The sequence below is a fragment of the Carcharodon carcharias genome, chromosome 1 (genome assembly GCF_017639515.1).
Source record: "Carcharodon carcharias isolate sCarCar2 chromosome 1, sCarCar2.pri, whole genome shotgun sequence".
NCBI classification, from domain to species: Eukaryota; Metazoa; Chordata; class Chondrichthyes; order Lamniformes; family Lamnidae; genus Carcharodon; species Carcharodon carcharias.
Window position 1 is genome coordinate 125320845 of NC_054467.1, and position 22273 is coordinate 125343117.

Below are 22273 nucleotides of genomic sequence, written 5' to 3' on the forward strand. Positions count from 1 at the left end.
AATATAAGCTGGTTTAAGGTGTCGGGATGGGGAGGGGGGGTGCGGTTGGGGGAGAGAAGTGGAGGGGGGTGGTGTGGTTGTAGGGACAAACAAACAGTGATAGAAGCAGATCATCAAAAGATGTCACAGACAACAGAACAAAAGAACACATAGATGTTGAAGTTGGTGATATTATCTAAATGAATGTGCTAATTAAGAACGGATGGTAGGGCACTCAAGGTACAGCTGGGGCCCATGCGGGTGTCTATGCCTGTCTCTTTATGGGGTATGTGGAACATTCCTTGTTCCAGTCCTACTCCGGCCCCCTTCCACAACTCTTTCTCCGGTACGTCGCTGATTACTTCGGTGCCGCTTCATGCTCTCGTCGGGACTTGGAAAAATTTATTAATTTTACTTCCAATCTCCACCCCTCCATCATTTTCACGTGGTCCATCTCTGACACTTCCCTTCCCTTCCTTGACCTCTCTGTCTCAATCTCTGGTGATAGATTGTCCACCAATATCCATTGCAAGCCTACTGACTCCCACAGCTACCTCGACTACAGCTCCTCACACCCCGCTTCCCGTAAGGACTCCATCCCATTCTCTCAGTTCCTTCGCCTCCGTCGCATCTGTTCCGATGATGCTGCCTTCAAAAACAGTTCCTCTGACATGTCCTCCTTCCTTAACTGAGGTTTTCCACCCACAGTCGTTGACAGGGCCCTCAACCGTGTCCGGCCCATCTCCCGCGCATCCGCCCTCACTCCTTCTCCTCCCTCCCAGAAACATGATAGGGTCCCCCTTGTCCTCACTTATCACCCCACCAGCCTTTGCATTCAAAGGATCATCCTCCGCCATTTCCGCCAACTCCAGCATGATGCCACCACCAAGCACATCTTCCCTTCACCCCCCTGGCGGCATTCCGTAGGGATCGTTCCCTCTGGGACACCATGGTACACTCCTCCATCACTCCCTACTCCTCAACCCCCGCCTATGGCCCACGCAAAAGATGTAACACCTGCCCCTTCACTTCCTCTCTCCTCACCGTCCAAGGGCCCAAACACTCCTTTCAAGTGAAGCAGCATTTCACTTGCATTTCCCCCAACTTAGTCTACTGCATTCGTTGCTCCCAATGTGGTCTCCTCTACATTGGAGAGACCAAACGTAAACTGGGCGACTGCTTTGCAGAACACCTGCGGTCTGTCCACAAGAATAACCCAAACCTCCCTGTCGCTTGCCATTTTAACACTCCACCCTGCTCTCTTGCCCACATGTCTGTCCTTGGCTTGCTGCATTGTTCCAGTGAAGCCCAACGCAAACTGGAGGAACAACACCTCATCTTCCGACTAGGGACTTTACAGCCTTCCGGACTGAATATTGAATTCAACAACTTTAGGTCTTGAGCTCCCTCCTCCATCCCCACCCCCTTTCTGTTTCTTCCCCCTTCCTTTTGTTTTTTCCAATAAATTATATAGATTTTTCTTTTCCCACCTATTTCCAATATTTAAAAATATTTTAAAATCTTTTATGCTCTCCCCACCCCCACTAGAGCTGTACCTTGAGTGCCCTACCATCCATTCTCAATGAGCACATTCGTTTAGATAATATCACCAACTTCAACACCTATGTGTTCTTTTTTTCTGTTGTCTGTGACATCTTTTGATGATCTGCTTCTATCACTGCTTGTTTGTCCCTACAACCACACCACCCCCCCTCCACTTCTCTCCCCCAACCGCCGCCCCCCCCACCTTAAACCAGCTTATATTTCACCCCTTCCTTGGATTCACCTAGTTCTATTGAAGGGTCATGAGGACTTAAAATGTCAACTCTTTTCTTCTCCGCCGATGCTGCCAGACCTGCTGAGTTTTTCCAGGTAATTCTGTTTTTGTTTTGGATTTCCAGCATCCGCAGTTTTTTTGTTTTTATAATAATATTGGGACCCTTGCCCTGATGATATTCCATTAAAAGTGAAATCAATGGGAATTGGTGGAGAAAGCCGGAGATATACATGAAAGATGGTTCTTGGCGGTCAATCATCTCAATCCCAGCACATCACTGCAGGAGCCCCTCAGGGTAGTTTCCTATGCTCAACCTTCTTACACTGCTTCAATGACCTTCCCTCCACCATAAGGTGAAAATGGGGATGTTCACTGATGATTGCACAGTGTTCACTTTTCTTCAGGTCCACATGTAGTAAGACCTGGATAACATTCAGGCGTGGGCTGATGAGTGACAAGTTTTACACAAACATTGCAAGTGCCAGGCAGTGAACATCCCCAACAAAGGAAATCTGACCATCTACCTTTGACATTCAACAGCATTATCATTGCTGTATTCCTCCAACTTAAACATCCTGGGAGTTGCCATTGATCAAAAGCTTAACTGGGCCAGCCATATAAATACTGTGGGTGCAAGAGTGGGTCAGAGCATGGGAATTCAGCAGTGAGTTATTTGCCTCCTGACTCCGCAAAATCTGTCCACTACCCACAAGTCACAAATTAAGAGTGCGATGGAAGACACTCTAATTATCTGAATGAATGCAGCTCAAACAACACTCAAGCGTGACAACATCCAGGGCAATCAGCTGACTGACACCCCATCCACTACTTTAAACATTCACTCCCTCCATCACAGTGGCAGCAGTAAGTACTATCTAAAAAATGCACTGCAGCAACTCAGCAAGACTCCTTTGACAGCACCTTCCAAATCCATGACCTTAACCACCAAGAAGAACAAGGGAAGCAAGTGCATTGGGAGCACCACCACCACTTGTAAGTTCCCCTCCAAGCCACACGCCATCCTAGTCAGGGGTTCCGGTGGTAGGGGCGGGCGGGGGCGGTGGCGGTCAGGGGCTGGTGTCAGCACCATAGTTACCCAGGATTTAGAACTGGCTTTAAGCTTTCTGACTTTCCCTGCATAACTATCCTGCTAAGTGAGTCAGAACCATCTGAAGTTGCAGACTTTAAATTGGAATTTCTGAGGAATCGAGGAGCAGGGTAATTGCCCATTGGAAGTTACAACTTCCCAGGCAATTCCCGTGTAGTCCATGTATAGGGACTTCTTGGGGGTCCCTATCACATCTTCTGGGATACCATCCTTGGGATGAAAGATCTGGGCTAATGTATTGATCTTGCTCCTCGATTTTGTTTATTCAAAATTGACACCGAATTTGGGAGGGGAGGGGGATTGTCAATACTGAGGAGGATTGCAGCAGATTACAGGAGGACGTTAATACACTTGCAGAATGGGCAAACAGTAGCAGGTGAAATACAACACAAATAAATGTGAGGTTGCGCATTTTGGTAGGAAGAATAGAGAAATCATCTATTACTTGGAATATAACAACCACTAAAGTTGCGCTACAGGTTAGCAAGACCATAAATAAAAGCAAACCAGACCAAACACTAAGCTTTATTTCAAGAAGGATAGAAAAAATTAGGGATTTTATGCTAATTTAGAGGACTATGTGCAGTTCTAGTTGCATATTATAAAAAGGACATAGAGGTACTGGTGAGGGTGCAGAGAAGGTTTAAAAGGATAATATCAGAAATGCGTGGGTGTACATTTCAAAAAAGGATTGAAAGACTGCATCTCTTTCTTGAAAAAAGGTTGAAGGGTGATCTAATAGAAGTTTTTAAAATCTTGAAATGTTTTGAAAGAGTGGATGCGGAAACAATGTTTCCTCTTGTGGGGCAGAGCATAACAATCGGCCATCAATATCAGATAGTCACCAAGAAATCCAGTAGACAATTCAGAAAAACTTCTTTACCTAAAGAGAGATGGGAGTATGGAACTCACTACCATAGGGAGTGGTTGAAGCGAATGGTATGGAGACATTTAAGGGGAAACTCATCATGCATTTAAGGGAGAAGGTAATAATAGATGGTTGTGATGGTAGATGAAAAAAAAATGGGAAGAGGCTTAAGTGGACCGAATGGCCTGTTTCTCTGCTGTATTTCCTATTGTGACTCTCTGCATTTATATTTGATTTATCATTAAACACATTTTTTTCTTGCAGTATACAATTGGACAGTAGATGAAACAATGGATTGGCTAATTCACTTTGTGGAATTGCCGCAGTATGCCAAGATTTTTCAGGAAAACAACATTCGGGGAGTTGGCCTACCCAGGTTAGTTTTGTTGGAAAAAGATCAATGTTAGATTTTCTGTTTCATGTGTATGATGAAAATGTCCTTCAAACAAGAGACTGACAAAGATGACATGAAGTCGTCTCAGGCTCAAGTTAATTCTTCATTTGTGAAATGTAAGGCTTAACTCAATAGTCTTATTTGAAAGAAAAACCAAATGATTACTGTCTTCATTGAACTGTGTTAAATTACAGGCCTGAATCTTTCAGGTCATCATGCGCACACGATCGGTGGGCTTGTGAGCGGCCATGAAACAAACGCCGACTGCGATCGGCCCCCAACTGCAATTTCACGCTGGCTGGCTGTTAAATGGCCAGCAAGCGTGAAACACACGCTGAAAAGCTCAGCGCTGCTGGGGTGGGGGCAGGTGACAACCTCACCGCAGGCGCAGGTAAGCGCTGCGAGAGAGCTCCCTGAAGACAGACAGCTGTCTCGGGAAGCTGCAGACCTGCAAATAATGAAATGAAGCTGTAAGTAGCTGCAAAAAAAGGTCCATGCATCACGATCAAGCACCTGAAAGCATACGTCATAAAAATGCTGTCCACAGATATTTATTTTTATTTTATTTCCTAACGGAGATTTCAGCCCACCCTTGGATGAGGTTTGATGAGAAATGTAAAGGCCAATTGGCCGATTCGCCCATCCACCAACCGTAAAGTTGAACAGGCCATGAAAAATCGCAGGCAATTGCGCCTTTAATGAGCTTATGTGCCTGCTTAATTGTCGGCGGGTGCCCGCCATGCGAAATATTGCACGAGTGCGTGTTGACATCGAGATGCTCGCCCTGCAGCATCTCGCGCAATTTTACACCTGTCGAGTCGGGCGCTCGCCCGCCCGCGGGACATAAAATTTTGCCGACAGACTGGAATAGGCTTTTCAGCCCACCCAACCTGGGTTTGTTCTTAATCTCCACACAAGCAATAGTGCTAATCCCAATTGTCTACTCTCTGTGACATAAAATATCCCATTGCTTTTATTTTTGAGGAAGAGCAGACATGTTCTACCAGTGTTCTGGCCAACATTTTATGCCTCAATTGAGATCACCAAAACAGAACCTTACCTTTTATCTCATTGCTGTTTTGTGAAACATTACTGTGTGCGAATTGGCTGCTGCTTTTTCTGATTTATAAAGCACAGTGACTGCACTTCAAAAATAAATCGTTGTCTCTGATGTATTTTGAGACATTCTGAAGTTTTGAAAGTCACCTTACATAAGCACAAATTCATTCTTTCTTTCGTTAATAGCTATCACTATCACTTCCCTAAGTTTTAACTTGACCTGAAACGTGAATTGCTTCTAAAATCTAATAGATTTTTACTGAACAATCCATAACTGTTACTGCTACACAAGAAACCTCCAGAATCAACCAACAATCTCTAGGCAGTCTGATGACATGAATATGGACAAAAGCCTGCATGCTTCGGGTGGAGAATCACACTGCATGTGTACTAATGTCCTAACCAACATGGCGTTCATTGCTGTTTGCTACAGATATGTGCGCGTGCACCACAGTCACAAATTTGAAGCTTTAAGTGCCCTCATACCACTCTAAAAATGGGTACGAACAAGCCCAATTTCCTTCCTAATGATTCTTACTGGAAAGTGCATTTTTTTGCATGTTTGTGAGAGGACTAGATTTAGTCCGTCAGTCATGCACTCAAGACAATTCAGCCTGCCGAAGCTCACCATCAAGACTCACGTCAAGAGTGATCACCTTGGTGAATGTTTGGAGGGCTGGTCATGTCAATGGAACTCAGCCCAGAAAAACTTAACTCTTTAAGGACAGAAAGAAAAAAAATACAAAACATGTAGTGGAAAAGCAAGTAGTACTACATTGTACAGATTAACTGCTTTTGTCTTACAGGCTAGCTGTGAATGAGATTCCTTTTATGATCTCAAATTTGAAAATCACTGACCGGAGTCACAGACAGAAGCTTCAGCTGAAGGCACTGGATGCTGTGCTATTTGGAGCTCCAATACGTGAGTACCCATTACGATTGCTTGATTCCTTTGAAATATTCTGCAACGTTTTGAGTTCGTAATGGGGATTTCTGCCCCCCCCCACCACATCGCACCCCCCAGTACATCTCTAGCTACTCACCCCACAACTAATGAGAAGCCCTGCCATCTAAAGCAGCAAGTTGAAGGCTGTATGAGCTGGCACACTGTGACCAGAAGAAGAGACGTTGTTTTTCTCTATCCTTCATAACTCAATTGAGCTGAGCTCGTTTGTAATCTACTTGCTGCTACCATTGGCTGGCATCAGCCTGCCCAGGACATTATACCTGAGAACTCCCAGTGACTTGGCTACTCATGAGTTAATTTGCTGAACCATCGCAGTGGCCAAAGGCCTTATGTTTGAGTACTCACGGAATTGAAGTCTTTCAGATAGATTCTGGCTATTGCTAAATTTTACCCCACTTTTAGTAGTCATATGTTAAATTAACAGCTTGAATTTTTTTTTGAAAAGTCAGGGTAATATGCACCCTGAGAGAGGCTGGAAATGAGCACCCTATACCTCAGTCAGAATAATTTGCTTCCCCATTAGGTGGCACTATTGCTACACATCTAATACTTTTGTGGTGCTTGGATCTCTTGATGTAATGGGGTTGAATTTCTGCTGATCACTTTCTGTAGTTTTGATGGAAAATCAGTGAAACGGACTTTAGTGTAATTTCTTAATTGCTTCCAGCAAGGTTGTGGCAGAAAATTGGGGAGCCCTGCAGAAATATCAGGCAAATAGTTTTAACTAGTCATCACGGCAACACACATGTGATTACAGTACCAGGCCTTGAAACTGAAGTCTAAGTTATTAAGAGTAGTCATAACTTTTTAAGTAATTAAGGCACTCAGATTTTAGAAGAAGTGACTACATTAGTAAAAGTATGTTTTAAAATGTGTCGAATTATGAATATTTGAGCTACAATGAAGCTGAACAATAAATAACAGGAACTGTGACTTCATTACAGTTCTGAAATTTTAGAATATTTCACTGAACTATTCAGAACTAGCAGTGTCATCTGTTACTAGTGCCAGTTTTTTGTTTTTAAAAAAAAAGGGAAACCATGCCAAAAAGAATGAGCCTTCCACTTTGCATTGTTAGCATTGGAATTGCCAATATTTCTGTTCAATTATATTTTTATTAATCATACTCCTATTGTTCAATGGTTTATGGATACATATAAGAATAACTTGGTACCTCACTAGGCGTTTTGGAGCTAAGCTACTCTTAGTACTTGCAGCCCCAAACCCTAATGTGCTGTGATAATGCAGAGTTATTGATTGTTGTGCCCGTCCTTGCATAAGAACAGAAACCAACTAGACAGGCATTGTGAGAGTAACAGCCAGAAAACTTGCAGGTTTGGGATTAAAAGAAGTATTTTAATATAGATGGGATGATGCATTTTTCACTGAGCTAAATTCCAAATATTTCTCTAATGTTAATATTGTTAGATGTCCTGCGATTCAAATGAAATGCTGTGTGCAACTATGTCATTAACATTGAAGAGAATTTAATATCTTACTCTTGTTCTGATCTTGTTGTTCCAAGTATTCTATAATTAGCAATGACACTGACAGATGTAAATTTAAGAGGACATAATAGAAGGAAATGGAAACTCCTCAGCTTCAATATAAATGTAGATTTCACTTCTGGAGAAACATGAGATAAGAGCAAGGTTTGTGTAAAATCAGAAAAATCCACCAAGGCTTCAGTGTTACCACCTCGAGCTGGAGCCCCTCCCTTTCATTCTTTTTTCAAAAATGTCTTGCGATTCTTCAAAAATTGCTGAGAAGTCGAGATGGATTTGTTTAAAACAATAAAACCGAACAGGATTGCACTTCATTACTACCCTGGCAATATAGTGTGATGGATTAATCTTGCCCTGTCTAAATCCTGGCTACTGCAGACTGTAGGGATAAAATAGATCCTTCTGTCCCAATCATGCTGACATAAATCTTCAGCCATAAATTACAATGGCGATAATTCTGCCACCACAATTTTTTTCATTTATATTCATTGACGAGTACATTGAATCACTTACTAACAATCACAGTGATCTGTAGCTAAGGTGTGCCGAAATGTTGGCTCAGATACTGAACAGGACTAAAGGAAATCCTGGAGCAAGAAGTATTATTGTTATTACCATTATACTCGTTTCCAAATATACTTTCTGTGGATGTACTTTGTTTTGCTGTTACTTTCAGCAGGAGAAGTGATTATGACCCTGGTGTGGTTGTTTGTTCTTCCATCCTCCACGTACATGGATTTCATAGGAACCAAACCACTACGTTTTCTTCACTCACTTTTCTTGAAGGACATTGGACAATGAACTCTTTCTGGAACTTTCTGAGGAACCTTTTTCAGTAACTTGTCTTTGGCTGCAGAATGCATGCCTCAACATATGGTTGACATTGGGGAAAAACAACTGCCATAACAGACCCTCTGTAACTACCACCAAACTCAAGGGCATTTGTCCCTGGCATGCTGCTAAATTTGGGTGACTGGAAGCTAGAGCATTCCATCCAAAAGCGGTTGCCTAGATAGCTCTAACCAACTCTAAAGCCAGTGATCATTCCTGTGAACCAGGCAGGAAGTTCCATTTTTGGAAAAACTCCTTTAAGCCTTCCTCCTGTTTTGCCTCATGGTTCAGATTCTTTATTCCTGGTGCTGAGTCACATACAGCGAGAAAGCATATCAGAGATTCTCTTGCACAATGCAATGATTTTAACCCAAACAGTTGGAAACTCGTTCTCGTAGCTCCAGTCCCTATTGAAAACAATGAGCATCATGATCTTGCTGGATTATCACCAGCTTTCGTGCTGCTGCCACCTGGACATAAAAGTAATGCCCCTGATGGCCTGCAGCATTATGATTTATAGTTTTAAAATAAAACTATGATGTGCATAAACAAGGTTAAATAAGGTTTGATGTTAGAAACAGACCCAGCACCTCCATGGGATCTCAAATTTCTGATCCTTTAACAACATAGTCTGAAGGGAAACAAGCCTTTTCACTGAGAAGAGATTGACTTGATGGGAGTAGTGTTTTTTAATTGTGCCATGCATCAGCTTTGCATAATAACTTGTTTTGCAACTGTAGCTTGTCACCCTGGAGGGCTGCCCTGGAGGGCTGCCCTGGAGGGCTGAAGTTGGAGTTTGGTGAGTGAGGGACTTTTAAGGGTTAATTTCTATCTAAAGTCTAGTCTTTCTTTCATTTAGCAATCAACTAAAAGTTGCTCTTTGAGTTGGGAGAAGATGAGTTTTAGTCCACCTTTAGAACAGGGGTTATACAGGTTCTGCTTGCAGCTGCAGCTAGTTAATTAAATAACTGGCTTCAACAGGTTTTCAGAAGCTAGATTCTGAGAGCATAAAAGCAGGCCACCTACAGTGCTGCTTTTGTCTGCCTTGGAGTGCTGCTTTGGGCTGCATTATAGTGCTTACATTGGAGTTTGGTGAATGAAGCAGTTCAGTGAAGAGGGAAGGAGGTGATCCTTTCATTTTCTACCTTTGCATAGCAAAAGAGCAGCGTCCTTGGGAAGTAGGACCTAGTGAGTACTTCTTCTGTCCTTAATATCCTCTAAACTAGAGGAAATAAAAGTAAAGGGATAATTTAAGGGTAAGTCATGGCAGGGCAGCTCGGCCAAGTGAATGCTCCTCTTATGCGACGTGGGAAGTCAGGGACACGTGAACAGGAATTGTCTCCAGCTGCAGCTACTCGAAATCCTTGTTTCAGAGCTGGAGCTGCAGCTGGGGTCACTGCAGAGCATTTGCAAGGATGAGATCTTTGTGGATAGCACGTATAGTGAGGTCACGCAGGAGTGCGCAGGCAGAAAGGCAATGGGTGACCGCCAAACAGAGTAAAAGCACTAGGCAGGTACTGCAGGAGTTCCCTGGACCCATCTCCCTCTCTAACAGATTTTCCATTTTGGATACTGCTGGGAGAGATGGTTTCTCAGGGGAATGCAGCAAGAGTGAAGTCTGTGGCACCCTGAGCAGCTCATTGGCTCAACTGCACTGGCAGGGTTGGGGGTGCGGGGGGATGTGAGGAACAATAGTGCTAGAGATTCTATTGTTAGGGGAACTGATAGATGTTTCTGTGGCCACAGACTTGACACCAGGATGGTATATTGCCTCTCTGGTGCCAGGGTCAAATAAGTCACTGAGCGGCTGCAGGACATTCTGAAGGGGGAGGGTGAACAGCCAGAGGTCGTGGTCCATATTGGTACCAACGACATAGGTAAAAAGAGGAATGAGGTCCTGAAAGCAGAATATAGGGAACTAGGAAATAAATTAAAAAGCAGAACCTCAAAGGTAGTAATCTCAGGATCACTCCCAGTGCCACAGACTAGTGAGATCAGGAATAGGAGAATAGACCAGATGAATGCTTGTCTGGAGAGATGCTGTAGGGGGAAGGATTTAGATTTCTGAGGCATTGGGACCGATTCTGGGGAAAATGAGACCTGCACAAGCTGGATGGGTTGCACCCCAGCAGGACCAGGGCCAATATCTTTGCAGGGGTATTTGCTAGTACTGTGGGTAAGGGTTTAGAGTGGCAGGAGGTTCGGACCTGAGCGGGGAGACACGAGAGAGAAACAAAGATAGGAATAAAAGACAGAAAAATAGAAAGCAGAAGTGGAAGGCAGAGGAAACAAGGACTAACAGCAAATAGGGCCATAGTACAAAGAAAGATGTGTAAAAAGATGTATTAAAATGACAAGTCCAAAGGCACTGTATCTGAATGCATGGAGCACTCCCAATAAGTTAGATGAATTAACAGCGCAAATAGATGTAAATGGGTACATTATGACTGCGATTATGGAGACATGACTGCAGGGTGACCAAGGCTGGGAACTGACTATCCAAGGGTATTCGATATTTAGGAAGGACAGGCAAAAAGAAAGATGTGGGGTGGCGTTGTTAGTTAGGGATGAAATCAGTGTGTTGGTGAGAGAGGATATTGGTTTAGAAAATCTAGATGTAGAATCAGCCAGGGTGGAGCTAAGAAGCAACAAGGGGCAGAAAACATTAGTGGGAGTTGCCCATAGCCCTCAAACCATAGTGGTAAGGTTGGGGACAACATTAAATAGGAAATTAGAGATGCATGTAACAAGGGTGCCATAGTAACCATGGGTGACATGAATCTACATATAGACTGGGCAAACCCAATTAGCAATAATACTGTGGCAGATAAATTCCTGGAGGGTATATGAAGTTTTTTAGACCAGTATGTCGAGGAACCAACTAGGGAACAGGTTATCCTAGATTTGATATTGTGCAATTAGAAGGGTTTAATTAATCACATTGTTGTGCGGGTGCTTTGGGAACAGTGATCATAACATGATAAGATGGAAAGTGAAGTAGTCCAACCTGAAACTAGGGTCCTAAATCTAAACAAAGGAGACTATGAAGGTATGAGGTGTGAGTTGGCTAAGGTAGATTGGGGAACTCCATTAAAAGGCACGATGGTGGGTAGGCAATGGCTAATATTTAAGGGTCAAAAGTACGCATTGCAACAGTTATATATTCCTCTCTGGCACAAAAACAAAACAGGACAAGTGGCCCAACCGTGGCTAACAAAAGAAGTTAAGGATAGGATTATATCCAAAGATGAGTTACATAAAGTTGCTAGAAAAGTAGCAAGCCTCGGGATTGGGAGCATTTACAAGTTAGCAAAGGAGGACCAAAAGATTGTTTAAGAGGGAAAAAGTAGAGTATGGGAGTAAACTTGCAAGGAACATAAAAGCAGACTGTAAAAGCTTCTATAAATATGTAAAACGAAAAAGATTAGTGAAGACAAATGTAGGTCCCTTACGGTCCGAAACAGGAGAATTTATAATAGAAAACAAGGAAACAGCAGGGCAATTAAACAACTACTTTAGTTCTGTCTTCATGGAGGAAGACACAAATAATTTCCCAGAAATGCCAGGGAACCAAGGGCCTAGTGAGAAGGAGGAATTGAAGGAAATCACTATTATTAAAAAAAATATTGCTGGATAAATTAATGGGACTGAAAGCCGATAAATTCCCAGGGCCTGACAAACTACTTCCCAGGGTACTAAAGAAGGTGGCCGTGGAAATAATGGATGAGTTGGTTGTCATATTCCAAAATTATGCAGTTTCTGGAACAGTCAAGGCAGATTGGAGGGTGGCAAATGTAACCCCACTATTTAAAAAAGGAGGGAGGGAGAAAACAGAGAATTACAGACCAGTTAGCCCTACATCGGTAGTAGGGAAAATGCTAGAGTCTATTATAAAGGATGTGATAACAGGACACTTAGAATGTATTAACAGGATTAGACAAAGTCAACATGGATTTATGAAAGGGAAATCATGTTTGACAAACCTACTGGAGTTTTTTGAGGACACAACTAGCAGAATAGATAAGGGAGAACCAGTGGATGTGGTGTATTTGGATTTTCAGAAAGCTTTTGATAAAGGCCCCACATAAATTCATGCATAAAATTAAAACACGTGAGATTAGGGGTAATATATTGGCATGGATTGAGAATTGGTTAGCAGACAGGAAACAGTAGGGATAAATGGGTTTTTTTTTGGAGTGGCATCACAGGGATCACTGCTTGAGCCACAGCTATTCACAATATATATCAATAATTTGGATGAGGGAACCAAATGTAATATTTTCAAGTTTGCTGACAACACAAAACTAGGTAGGAATGTGAGTGGTGAGGAGGATGTTAAAAGGCTTCAAGGCAATTTAGACAAGTTGAGTGAGTGGACAAATACCTGGCAGATGCTGTATAAAGTGGATAAATGTGAAGTTACCCACTTTGGTAGGAAAAACAGAATGGCAGAATATTATTTAAGTGGCGATAGATTATTTAAATGTTGATGTACAAAGGGACCTGGGTGTCCTTGCACATCAATCACTGAAAGCAAGCATGCAAGTGCAGCAAGCAGTTAAGAAGGCAAATGGTATGTTGGCCTTCATTGCGCGAGGACTTGAGTACAGGAGTAAGGACGCCTTACTGAAACTTTACAGGGCCTTAGTGAGACCATGCCTGGAGTATTGTGTGCAGTTTTGGTCCCCTTACTTAAGAAAGGATATACTTGCCATAGAGGGAGTGCAGCGAAGGTTCACCAGACTGATTTCTGGGATGGCAGGATTGATGTATGAGGAGAGGTTGCGTCGACTAGGCCTGTGCACACTGGAGTTTAGAAGAATGAGAGGAGATCTCATTAAAACATATAAAATTCTGATACGGCTGGACAGACTGGATGCAGGGAATATATTTCCTCTGGGGTAGGGGAGGGGTATAGGGGTCACAATCGCAGGATATGGGGTAGGCCATTTGGGACTGAGATGAGGAGATGATCATATTAAATGGCAGAGCAGGCTTGAAAGGCCGAATTACCTACTTTTCCTGTTTTCTGTGTTTCTATGAAAATATGGAGGAACTTGGCAACGGTGAGATCAGAATGCCACATAGCCAAAATCATGGTGTACGTTGCCAATCTCGTTACTGCAGGAAGATCATGCACATTATTGGTCAGAAGATTTTGCACAGTGTGCCCGAATCTGAATTTCCAATGTCAATTGCACAGTAATGTAGTGGCTATGATACTGGATGAGTAATCCAGAAACCAAGATTAAGAATCCATAAACAGATCTCGCCATAGCAGTTTGAGAATTTAAAATTAGATGTTTGTAAAACTGAATCAGAAGAAAGCTGTCACCAAGAAGTTTAACACAGTATTACAACAGTGTAGAAGGAGGCCATTCAGCCCATCGAGTTTGTGCTGGTTCTCTGAAACAGCATTCCACTAGTCCCACTCCCCTGCCTTATCCCTGTAACCTTGCACATTCTCTCTTTTCAGGTAACAATCCAATTCCCTTTTGAGTACCTCGATCGAACCTGCCTCCACCACCCTTTCAGGAAGTTTGTTCCAGACCCCAACCATCCTCTTGGTGAAAACATTTTTCCTCACATCGCATATACTCCTTTTGCCAATTATTTTGAATCTGTGCCCTCTAGTTCTTGATGTTATGAGTGGGAACAGTTTCTCACTATTTACGCTGTCCATACCCCTCACGATCTTGAATACCTCTATCAAGACTCCCATCAGCCTTCTTTTCTCCAAAACAAAGAGTCCGAACCTCTCCAATCTATCCTCATAGCTACAGTTCTTTATTCTTGGAATAATTCCTCTGAATCTCCTCTGTACTCTCTCCAATGCCTTCACATCCTTCCCCAAGTATGGCACCCAGAACTGGATGCAGTGCTCCAGATGAGGTCTCACTTGTGTCTTATACAAGTTCAACATGGTCTCTTTACTCTTGTACTCAATGTCCCTATTAATAAAGCCTAAGACATTATGTGCTTTATTAACTGCTCTCTCAGCACAAATGCACTAGTACTTCTCACAGCAACCACGGTTTTTTTAATCTGAATGTTTATATGTAAGTTAAGGTTTTAAAATTTATCCACTCAAGGCCAGCATTATAAATAGTATACTTTAAACTTTCCTTTCCTTGCAGCAAACAATATAGTTAAACCATTGGGTTGATGTTGCAATAAACTTCTACTGTACATTGGATCCCCTTGTAATATTTATATATTTAAACTGTTGTACATCGGGTATGTTCCTGGTAAGTATATCAGATTTAAAGAAAATTACATATTTAAAATGAATGCACTGTATGAAAATTTAACGTGACTTTCAAAACAGATGCAGAAAGAGAAGCAGCCGAATGATGAAATGATTACAATTGTTCTAATAAGAATTAATACTCTTAAGGTGTTTAAGGGCTTAGTGAACTTTGCCTTAATGGTGGTTTCTGCTTTGCAGGTCCCCGCCACAATTGGCTGAAGGATTTTATTCTTGCTGTTTCCATGGTTGTTGGTATTGGTGGCTGTTGGTTTGCATACACACAAAACAGAAATTCAAAAGAACATGTTGCAAAGATGATGAAAGAACTAGACAGTCTGCACAAAGCTGAGGAAAGCCTGATGGAATTTCAAGCGAGGTGAGATCAGAGCAAAGGTGGTAATAAAGTCCAGGCCAGATGTTCAAAATTTTCTTCCCAAAGATAAGAACAAATGAGTGGAGCGTATCCTTCCAGAGAAAGCAATGATTTTCCCAGTCGCAATTTAAACCTTTTGAGTCTTGAGATATGGTACATTTCTTTATTTCTCTGATTTGATCTATGACAGAGGCTCATAATATACTTGTTAATAACTAAGTGTTCACATTTCCACATCCTTTCTGCTGTGTCAGTTTAAAGGTGTGCTAGGCTATGTCAGGAGCTTTTTTGAATTCAGGTTCACTATGGCCTGAATCTTCTGGTCGGCGTGCAGGAGCGGGTTCCGCTCACTGATGTGTAAAATGACTCACGGTGATGTCGGATGTATGTCCCGACATCACCATGTGTCATTCAGATCTTCAGTTCGGTGGGTGCGCACCGGAGTCAGCTGCGCGCCTGCTGAACTGTCAAAGGTCTGTTTAAATAGCAAGTAAAACAATTAACAGGGCTGCCCGTCCAACCTTAAGGTTGGCAGGCAGATGAAAAGCCCAGGAGGCCTTTGCATTTTTCATGGAACTTCGTCCACGGGAGGGGTGAGGTTTCATGAAGGTTTTGTAAAGCTTAATAAAAATTTTTAATAAAATTCATAGACATGTCCCAGCTCATGTGAGACTGTCACATGAGGGGACATGTCCGAATAATTTTTAAAAAATCTTTTATTCACTTTCTACAATGAAATTAAACTCCCTGAGGCAGCTCCGTGCCTTAGGGAGATTTCTGCACTCTTTGATGTGTAGGTCCAGAGTCAGCCTCCCCCTCCCACCTGCACAGGGAGCACTGAGCGCTCCCAGGTGCACGTCACCCTGGGCGGGCCTTAATTGGTCTGCCTACACAAAATGGTGGCGCGCAGCTGATTGTGGGCAGTGATCAACAGCGTGCCAGCCCACTTCCACTCAGCACCCCCCATCGACGGGGAGAAAATCCTCCCCTATGTTTATCTTAACAGGTGACTGCATTTTTGAGCGATATGCTAAATCCAGCTTATCCAGGCTGTTGAACTTCATTCAGTAGTTGAGCTAAGAAAACATTGCACCCTCATATACAACAGCTAACCCCAGAACTAAGAAGGCATGAATTCTATTAAAATGTTTTAAGTGATTCTTTTTGTGTTTGATTTCCAGTTAAAAGCCCCTATGTCCAGATAGGTTTTCCTCGCTGCATTTTAGGCTTAAAGGGCATCACCTCCAAATTAAGGCAATCTTCAGGCAACTTGCAGATAATATCCCCTTGTCACAGTTGTATTTATGGCAAAGTTGCATTAGCCATTAAGAATAAAGACAACATTTATTCAGTGAACCGACCAGGCTTAAGTCTGCTCAGTTCACGATCTCCTCTTGTCACTTGCATGCTATATGAAGAATAGGACAGCTCAAAGGGTACACTGTTTATAAGTGGCAGCTGCTAATGCCTATAGTGAAAAGACTTTATTTTGTTTTGTTTTTTGTTACTTTCCTCACCCTAATGAAGGCTTCAAAAAGCTCAAGAAGAAAATAGAACAGTTGAAGTGGAGAAGCAAAATTTAGAACAAAAAATGAAAACAGAGATAAATGATGCCAAGCGGGAGGCACAGCGCCTGAGGGAACTGCGCGAGGGTTCAGAGACTGAACTCAGCCGGCTGAAATATGCAGAAGAGGAGCTTGTACAGGTGCAAACATTTTAATTTTATTATGAGCTTATGTAAATTAAACTGGTATCAGTTGAGGGAAATGAAACCCAGCCATGTTTAGTGGAGGTATTCCACACGCATAGTATAAATTCACTGCAGCATGGGCCCATTATGTTACTAGAAAGTTTCAGGTAAAACAACAAATTATGTTGATATTGTGTTAGAAATTGACATCAACCTTGGGTCAGTGGTAGCACACTTGTCTCTGAGTCAGGCAGTTGTAGATTCAAGCCTTACCCTGGAGACTTGAGCACAAAATCAAGGTGGGCACTTGGTTTTATTCAGCACTGACGGAGTAAAATTGTTCTGGGGCATCTTGAGATTGTGAAAATACAAGTCTTTCATTTCCTTCCTTCATGTTTATTATTTTGCTCACTACTTAAAAGCAAACTCGACTATTTTAAAACTGAAGCAGAAAGCAAATTTGACAGTTTACAGAGGTTTCCAAAGAATGCAGAGCACAGTTTCTTATAAGATATCATGGTTCTTCATTTTTCACTTTGCATAGCCATTGCTTCAGTCAGAAATACTAATCAGGTGAGGGAGGTTAAATTTGATTGGAAGCAAATAGAATTTTTTTCAATCACATAAAACTTTTCCACTCTATAAGAGGGAATATATTTAGTTATTTACCCAGAAGCATAATTTTCCATACTTAGGACCAGAAGGAGACCATTCAACTTCTTGAGCCTGTGCCACCATTCAGTGAGATAATGGCTGACCTACAACCTAACCCCATATATCCACCATTGTCCCATCCCTTAATACTTATGGATAAAGAAAAATCAATCTCTGTTTTAAAATTAACAATTGATCAATTGCCATTTTTGGAAGAAAGTTCCAAACTTCGACCACCCTTTGCATGAAGAAATATTTCCCAATTTCACTCTTGAATGTTCTGCCTCTAATTTTTCGACCATGCCCCCAAGTCTTAGACTTCTGACCTAACAAACATAGGTTCTCCCAATCTATTCTACCTGTACCTTTAATATCTTGAAAACTAGTGGATTTTACAACAGGTGGCTAATCTGCTCCACCAGAATGCTGCTCAGGCGGTGAAGGTGAAGATGACCCTTGTGTAGGATTTCTTTGCCACATGACTGGCAACATCTTGTTTTCTGTCTGTTTATGTGCTGACTTAATTATTATCCAGCTTCCCAGTAATAGTCCCATGTGGGACACATTACATCAAGTAGTTCATTGAAATAGTATTTTGAAAGCAGCACTGTGGATAGTTTAAGCTGCCTGGGGCCATTTTATTGGAGAAACAAGTCACAATCAGGCCTACAGAAAAGCACAAATAAGCTAAAATAGCCACTTGTGAGTACATAAATAATAGTACTCCACTCTGAACTTCTCTATAATTCTGCACATGGCTTGAAACACAGGGCAAAGTTTTGAATGCCTTTTTAACATGTTATTTCTATTGAGCTCCATGTGTTTTTCAGTCTCTGTCAGACAACTGTGGAGCATTGGTTATATATAAAGTGAAAACCTAATTATAAATTACTGCAGAGTGATAAGCCATTTGGTTAACTCCATTTCCAGCCACCAGAAACCTAATTCATAATATAGTGGTCAAAGACAGATGAAATTGATGGGGAGCTTTCTGGCAATGCAGACAACACTTTTGGAATTCATCCAGGAATATCATCCAAATTACTTAACTTTTTCGGGATGGTAAAATTTTCTTCTACATAAAATTTACAGCACAGAATTGAATCATTTGCCAAACTGGTCTAAGCCAGTATTTATATTCCACACAGGCCTTTTCCTGCTATAATTCCCACTTTGTGTTTTTATACTCTTCTCTCTCATGTGTGCATCTGGTCTCCTGTTAAATGCCTCAATTGTGAGGTGAGAGTGACTGCCCTTGACCTTAAGGCAGTATTTGACTGAATGCAGCTTCAAGGAGCCCTAGCAAAACTGGAGTCAAAAGGAATCGGGAGAAAACTCTCCACTGGTTGGAGTCACGCCTAGCACAAAGGAAGATAGTTGTGGTTGTTGGAGGTCAGTCATCTCAGTTCAAGGACATCACTGCAGGACTTGCCCAGGGTAATGTCCTAGGCCCAACCATCTTAAGCTGCTTCATCAATGACCTTCCTTCCATCATAAGGTCAGATGTGGGGACATTTGTTGATGATTGGAAAACATTCAGCATCATTCATGACTCCTCAGATACTGAAGCAGTCCGTGTCCAAATGCAGCAAGACCTGGACAATATCCAGGTTTGGGCTGACAAGTGGCAAATAACATTCAAGCCACATAAGTGCCAGGCAATGGCCATCTCCAACAAGAAAGAATCTAAGCATCGCCCCTTGACATTCAATGGCATCACCATTGCTGAAACCCCTACTATCAACATCGTGGGGGTTACCCATTGACCCGAAACTGAGCTTGACTAGCCATATAAATACAAGACCACATCAGAGGCTAGGAATCCTGCAGCGAGTAACTCATCACCTGATTCCCCAAAGCCTACTCACCATCTTCAAGGCACAAGTCAGGAGTGTGATGCAATACCCTCCACTTGCCTGGATGAGTGCAGTTCCAACAACACTCAAGAAGCTTGACACCATCCAGGAAAAAGCAGCATGCTTGATTGGTGCCCCATCTGCAAACATTCACTCCCTCTACCACTGATGTACAGTGACAACAGTGTGTAGCATCTACAAGATGCATTGCAGGCACTCACCTTAGAAAGCACCTTGCAAGCCCACAACCGCTACCATCTAGAAAGACAAGGACAGCAGATAGATGGGAGTTCCTGGAAGTTCCACCTCCAAGCTGTTAATCATCCTGACTTGGAAATACATCGCTGTTCCTTCACTGTCGCTGGGTCAAAATCCTGGAACTCCCTCCTTAACAGCACATGGACTGCAGTGGTTCAAGAAGGCAGCTCACCACTACCTTCTCAAAGGCACTTAGGGATGGGCAATAAATGCTGGCCTAGCCAGTGATGCCCACATCCCATCAATTAATAATAAAAAAGCATTCCACATGGCTGCAAGTTTCACGTTTTCCCCTCTAAACAAAGAAATTCTTGATAAATTCTTTATTTGATTTTTTTTTAGGGGCTGTATTATATTTAAGCCTCTTCTGGATTTACCCAGAAATGAAAATAGTTTTCTCATGTCCACCCTTTGGAACGCCTTCAGAATTTACAAGAACTTTGTCAGGTTATTTCCCTGTCTGCTCTATTTTTCTTGATAGTTCTTTCAATTCTGGTAACATCCATATAAGTTATGTATGCACATTCTTAGTGCTGAAGAACTTAATAACATTTCAAGAGTATGGTCGCAACAAGATTCTGTGTATGTTTAACATTACTTCTAATGATTTACATATCTATATTCCAAGATCTCTGCTTCTCCACCCTACTTGATTTCTTACCTTCCAAGGAATAAGTTGATGTTGGCGTGCGAGGTTGGGCCCGACACGCCGATGCATAAAATGACGTGTGATGATGTTGGGCGTGCGTCCTGACGTCATCGTGTACCATTGCGATATTCCGTAAGGCAGCTGCACGCTGGAGTTGGCTGTGTGCCCGCCAAAATGTAAAGGGCCTATTAAGGCTATTAAGAAATTGATTAAAGCAGTTAAGAACATTGCCCATCCAAACTTAAGGTTGGCGGGCAGGTGAAAAGCCCAAGTGGCCTTTGCATTTTTCAGGAAACGGGTGGGATGAGGTTTCCTTTCTATTAAATAAATAAATCTTCATAAATTTAAAAACATGTCCCAACTCATGTGACACAGTCACATGACTTGGGACATGTTTAAATAAATTTTTAAATCACTTATTCAATCCTTTTAATATCCATTCAATCTCCGAGACAGCTCCGTGCCTCGGTGAGATTGAAGCGCTCTTCCATGTGCATCGCAGGCGGCAATCAGCTCTGCGCTTGCTCCCGCCCACCCGCCATCGGAAAAATCCTGGCCTATAGCTTCAGTTCTTAAACCTCAATCATTTATGTATATGATGCACCACAGGGCCACCACTTCTGTCACTCCAGGAAACTACTCTTAATGTCTATTGCTCTTTAAAATCCTGCTCCTAATTTGTATGTTCATATGGATTTTGATATATACCTGCACTTGCTGGCATTTTTTTCCACTACTAACTCTTCTTCTGTATTTATAACTGAAACTGTTTGTGGAACTTCAGGAGCAGGAATTGACTATTCAGCCCCTTGTGTCTGTTCCACCAATAGCTAAGCTATCTCAACTCCATTTATCCACCTTTGCTTCCTATCTCTTGATACCTCGACCTAACAAAAATGTTTCTATTGTTGTTTTGAAAGCTCCAGTAGACACAGCAGTCACAGAGTGTTTCAACTTTCTGCTAATTTTTGTGTGAAGAGGTGTTTTTCAATTTTGTGCCTGAATCGCCTAGGTAGCTCTAATTTTAAGACTATGCCCCCTTGAAGCTTATGGTAGTCAGAGCAGGCTTGAGATATTAAAATGCGCATCCAGATAAAAATTACTGTAGAGCTGTGACAAGGTGACCTAAATAGGTGGCATTTTTTAAACCCGTCATGTATGCTGTTTGGCATACATCACATAACCAGAAATTCAGCTATTGCAGTAACACGGGGAAAAAATTGCAATCTTCGTAGATCTGTTAAATTTTTGATGAAGAAACAAGAAATGTTTTCCAAAGGTCAAAATGTATATGGTACAGCTTGCCAAGTGATTAAAATATGTAGTAATTTGAATACAGCATATGACTAGGAAATGGTTTGCAAATTATACAGAACATTTGTCATAACTCACTTTGTTTTTGTCATGTAAGTGACTTTTAAAGGTATCCTCAAAATACAGACAGAGGTTAATATGCATATTACCTCTATGATTTTAAAACAGTAAGTCAACAAATTCTGCTGGTCAGGATTATTCAACTAAAACTTAAGCCTATTAATGCTGTTTCATTTACTCGTCTGGGTTGATAAAGTTGGCATTCTCATGTTTAAGTACTTCCAAGGTCTTGCCCATTCGTATCTCTGTCAATTTTTTGCAGCTGTACAAGCCTTCTAGGTTCTTCTGGCTCCAGTGACTCTGTGCACCCCCACTTCCTTCACTATTGGCAGCTGACTTTCAGATGCCTAGGCCATTCTCTGGAATTTCCTCCATAAACCCCTTTGTCTTTTCACCCTTCTTTGTCTTCAAAATCTTCTTTAAAATCAACAACTACTTACATTCATATAGTAACTTTAACAAAATGCACTTCACAGGTACATTATAAAACAAAGCATGGCACCAAGCTACATAAGGAGATTTTAGATTAGATGACCAAAAGCTTGGGTTAACGAGGGTAGGTTTTAAGGAGCGTCTTAAAGGAGGAATGCAAGGTAGAGGTGGAGAGGTGTAGGAAGGGTGTTTCAGAGCATGGGGCCTGGGCAACTGAAGGTGTAGCCACCAGTGCAGAACCAATTATAA

The 22273-nt window shown here is 42.0% G+C and overlaps 1 protein-coding gene across 3 annotated transcripts in view; it reads left to right on the forward strand.

The window, feature by feature from the left end:
• Nucleotides 1-22273, forward strand: part of stim2b (stromal interaction molecule 2b) — a 158788-nt gene that overhangs the window by 104117 nt on the left and 32398 nt on the right. For all 3 annotated transcript variants that reach the window (XM_041194649.1, XM_041194640.1, XM_041194659.1), the window contains exons 5-8: nucleotides 3997-4108; nucleotides 5992-6107; nucleotides 14937-15114; nucleotides 16639-16816. In XM_041194649.1, coding sequence (XP_041050583.1) covers nucleotides 3997-4108; nucleotides 5992-6107; nucleotides 14937-15114; nucleotides 16639-16816 — 584 coding nt within the window. The remainder of the gene's footprint in view (nucleotides 1-3996; nucleotides 4109-5991; nucleotides 6108-14936; nucleotides 15115-16638; nucleotides 16817-22273) is intronic.